General features: G+C 40.2%; 1 protein-coding gene across 1 annotated transcript; it reads left to right on the forward strand.

Annotated features, from left to right (window-relative positions):
• Window positions 1-363: 363 nt before the first annotated feature.
• Window positions 364-3,235, forward strand: LOC107479682 (luminal-binding protein). The gene is made up of 7 exons (XM_016099789.3): window positions 364-731; window positions 818-1,032; window positions 1,136-1,378; window positions 1,502-1,981; window positions 2,086-2,240; window positions 2,339-2,421; window positions 2,518-3,235. The coding sequence occupies exons 1-7, from the start codon at window positions 379-381 to the stop codon at window positions 3,017-3,019; spliced, it is 2,031 nt and encodes a 676-aa protein (XP_015955275.2). The 5' UTR covers window positions 364-378; the 3' UTR covers window positions 3,020-3,235.
• Window positions 3,236-3,800: the final 565 nt, after the last annotated feature.

A 3,800-nucleotide genomic window follows, 5' to 3' on the forward strand; every position in this document is an offset into this window, starting at 1 on the left:
ATGACATGCTCCAAGTCTCGCTGTAGTCGGGAGTGACCACTATGAAAAGCGAAGGGCGAACAGGGCGCACCATTTTTCCTTCAATAAACGAAAACCAATCTAACTGACAGAACACCTCGAAATACAAATCACTATTAAGCGAAGCACAAATGTCTTAAATATTGTTCAAACTCTTTTTTTAAGTCAGGGTTTAGATTTGCAAGCATAAACTTAAATTGATCCTGTACTGTAGGTTGTTATTTTTCATGAATTAAAATAGAAACAGCTATGTAATATTCCTCTTCCTCGATTACTTATTGATAATACGAATCTGTTTGTTACTCATATCTTCAGATCATTGATTTCAATTCTCTAAGAGAAGAAAAATGTCTTTGTATAATGCCGTTACATGATTTGATTATACATCACATTTGGCAATCAGAGTTTGTGTTGCAATTAACGTTGAGAATGTTCCATTTCACAGGATGTATGTTTGCAATTTCCATTGCAAAAGAGGAAGCAACCAAGTTGGGTACAGTCATTGGGATAGATCTTGGAACAACTTATTCTTGTGTTGGTGTTTATAAGAATGGCCATGTTGAGATCATAGCCAATGACCAGGGTAACCGTATCACCCCATCATGGGTTGCTTTCACCGACAGCGAGAGACTGATCGGGGAGGCTGCCAAGAATCAGGCAGCTGTCAACCCCGAAAGGACCATCTTTGATGTCAAGAGGCTTATTGGAAGAAAGTGAGGACTGAGGAATATTCATGTTGTTAATTTATGTTAATTAATCAGACTTCATGGACATATAACTCACGTGTATGTATTTACAGGTTTGAAGATAAGGAAGTCCAAAGAGACATGAAGCTTGTGCCATATAAGATTGTGAACAAGGATGGGAAACCATACATACAGGTAAAGATTAAAGATGGTGAGACCAAGGTGTTCAGCCCTGAGGAAATCAGTGCCATGGTTTTGACTAAGATGAAGGAAACAGCTGAAGCATTCCTTGGAAAGAAAATCCATGATGCTGTTGTCACTGTCCCTGGTAAGTCCACCAAATTATGATTGATTTCTCATGCCATCTCGATTGTTCGATTCCTGCTTTTTTACTTTATTCTAATTTTGTCATTTTCTTTTCAAATGTACAGCTTACTTCAATGATGCTCAGAGGCAGGCCACCAAGGATGCTGGTGTTATTGCCGGTCTGAATGTGGCTAGGATTATTAATGAGCCCACTGCCGCTGCAATTGCGTATGGATTGGACAAGAAAGGTGGCGAGAAGAACATCCTTGTCTTTGATCTTGGTGGTGGGACTTTTGATGTCAGTATTTTGACGATCGATAATGGTGTTTTCGAGGTCCTTGCTACAAACGGAGATACTCATCTTGGAGGTGAGTACTTTTCAGTTTTCACTACAAAATAGAATAATTTGAAATTAAGCAGGAAAAGATAGTTTCGATTCAAATTTTCTTTCTGCAATTAATGCCTGTTATTTCTTCTCACCTTAACACCAGGTGAGGACTTTGATCAGAGAATAATGGAATACTTCATTAAATTGATCAAGAAAAAGCATGGAAAGGACATTAGCAAGGACAACAGAGCACTTGGCAAGCTCAGGAGAGAAGCTGAGCGTGCCAAGAGAGCTCTCAGCAGCCAGCACCAGGTCCGAGTGGAAATTGAATCACTTTTTGATGGTGTTGATTTCTCCGAACCACTTACCCGAGCGCGGTTTGAGGAGTTGAACAATGATTTATTCCGTAAGACAATGGGGCCTGTGAAGAAAGCAATGGAAGATGCTGGATTACAAAAGAGCCAGATCGATGAGATTGTTCTTGTTGGTGGAAGCACAAGGATTCCAAAGGTGCAACAGCTTTTGAAGGACTACTTTGATGGAAAGGAGCCCAACAAGGGTGTCAACCCTGATGAGGCAGTTGCCTATGGTGCTGCAGTCCAAGGAAGCATTTTGAGCGGAGAGGGTGGTGATGAAACCAAAGGTATACTATAGTTTATGTACTTGGTCACGGATCATAAGTTTTAATGATGCAGGTAGAATGCCAGTTATTAATCTATCTTGTTATTATGTGGCAATCTGTTTCAGATATCCTTCTCCTGGATGTTGCTCCACTCACTCTTGGAATTGAGACTGTTGGTGGGGTGATGACAAAGTTGATTCCCAGAAACACTGTTATCCCTACCAAGAAATCTCAGGTGTTTACTACCTACCAGGATCAGCAGACTACTGTCTCCATTCAGGTACTGTTCTCTTATAAATTAGTAATGTCTAACTGGACAATGAACTTGAATTGCTGAAGGGGTTTGATTCTAACTTTGATGCCTTAATAAATGATCAGGTATTTGAAGGTGAGAGGAGTCTTACAAAGGATTGTCGACTGCTTGGGAAATTCGATCTGTCTGGAATTCCACCAGCTCCAAGGTTTGTTTTTTCCTGCTCTCATTCAGGCCTCTCTAATAAGTTTTCTATCGCGTTGATGTGAGGACTTCATCTGTATCTTGGTTGTCAACTGAACAGGGGTACCCCTCAAATTGAAGTGACCTTTGAAGTTGATGCAAATGGCATCTTAAACGTCAAAGCAGAAGACAAGGGCACTGGTAAATCAGAAAAGATCACCATTACAAATGAGAAAGGACGCCTGAGCCAGGAGGAAATTGAGCGAATGGTTCGCGAGGCAGAGGAGTTTGCCGAGGAAGACAAGAAGGTCAAGGAGAGAATTGATGCCCGCAATGCTCTTGAAACTTATGTTTACAACATGAAGAACCAGATCAGTGACAAAGACAAGCTGGCCGACAAGTTGGAATCCGATGAAAAGGAGAAAATCGAGGCTGCAGTGAAGGAAGCGTTGGAATGGCTTGATGACAACCAGACAGTGGAGAAAGAAGATTATGAAGAGAAGCTGAAAGAGGTTGAAGCTGTTTGCAATCCAATTATCACCGCGGTCTATCAAAGGTCAGGTGGGGCTCCTGGTGGTGGTGCTTCTGGAGAGGACGAGGATGATTCTCACGATGAACTCTAGACATCTTTCCTCAAACTTATTTTTGGACTGTTCTACATAAGCCTGAGGCTGGAATTTATGAGAAAGTAGCAGTTTAGGTTGAGTATGTTAATTTCTGATGGGAGGGGAATTCAGAAGAATGTCCCTGCTCTTGTATTTTTGGTGGCGTAGATACTTCATAGAATTACTTGTATTTCTTTCTTCCCTTTTTCTCTTCATATAACAACTTCTTGTTAACCTTTGCGTGCCTTGTTTCTTGTTTTGCACTGACTTCTATTTCTCCACGTTCGTTCTTCGCTTCAATGTTTGGACTTTCCTCGGTGTCTTAAGAAAGAAACTCAATAAACCCCTCATTTTAAGTTTTAACCCCTTTTTTATTTTTAATTCCTTGCATATCCCTTTTCACCTCTTTTATCTAAAATATAAAAAACCCTAATTTTAACCTATTACAATTTATTAGAGGGAATTTCTCTAGAATCTATTCTTTTATGAAGTTAGAATATGTGTAATTTGTACGTATCATAAAATGTACCTTTTATCAAGTTGCCGCCTTTTTAAGTTTGTGTTGAGAAGGTTTCTTTTGCTCTATTCTCACTCTCAAAAATCAGAATCATCCAATCAGCCATCTCACTCAGTCTCGCCTTGATCTGCCCATAGCCGGCTTGACTCTATCTCTGTCCCACCATACCTCCTTCTCGTTCCTTCCTGTCACTGTGTGCTTGATTGGTTCATCGTCGTGACTTCTTTTTTTTCATCTCCCATAGTTTGATTGTGTATAAGAACTTGTTTAGAATACTAGGAA

Source organism: Arachis duranensis, chromosome 3, assembly GCF_000817695.3.
Source record: "Arachis duranensis cultivar V14167 chromosome 3, aradu.V14167.gnm2.J7QH, whole genome shotgun sequence".
NCBI lineage: Eukaryota > Viridiplantae > Streptophyta > Magnoliopsida > Fabales > Fabaceae > Arachis > Arachis duranensis.

Coding starts and splice junctions, on each gene's coding strand:
- LOC107479682 (XM_016099789.3), top strand. CDS start 379: ATGCCGTTACATGATTTGATTATACATCACATTTGGCAATCAGAGTTT. Junction 732..817: donor AAGAGGCTTATTGGAAGAAA/GTGAGGACTGAG, acceptor ATGTATTTACAG/GTTTGAAGATAAGGAAGTCC. Junction 1,379..1,501: donor CGGAGATACTCATCTTGGAG/GTGAGTACTTTT, acceptor CCTTAACACCAG/GTGAGGACTTTGATCAGAGA.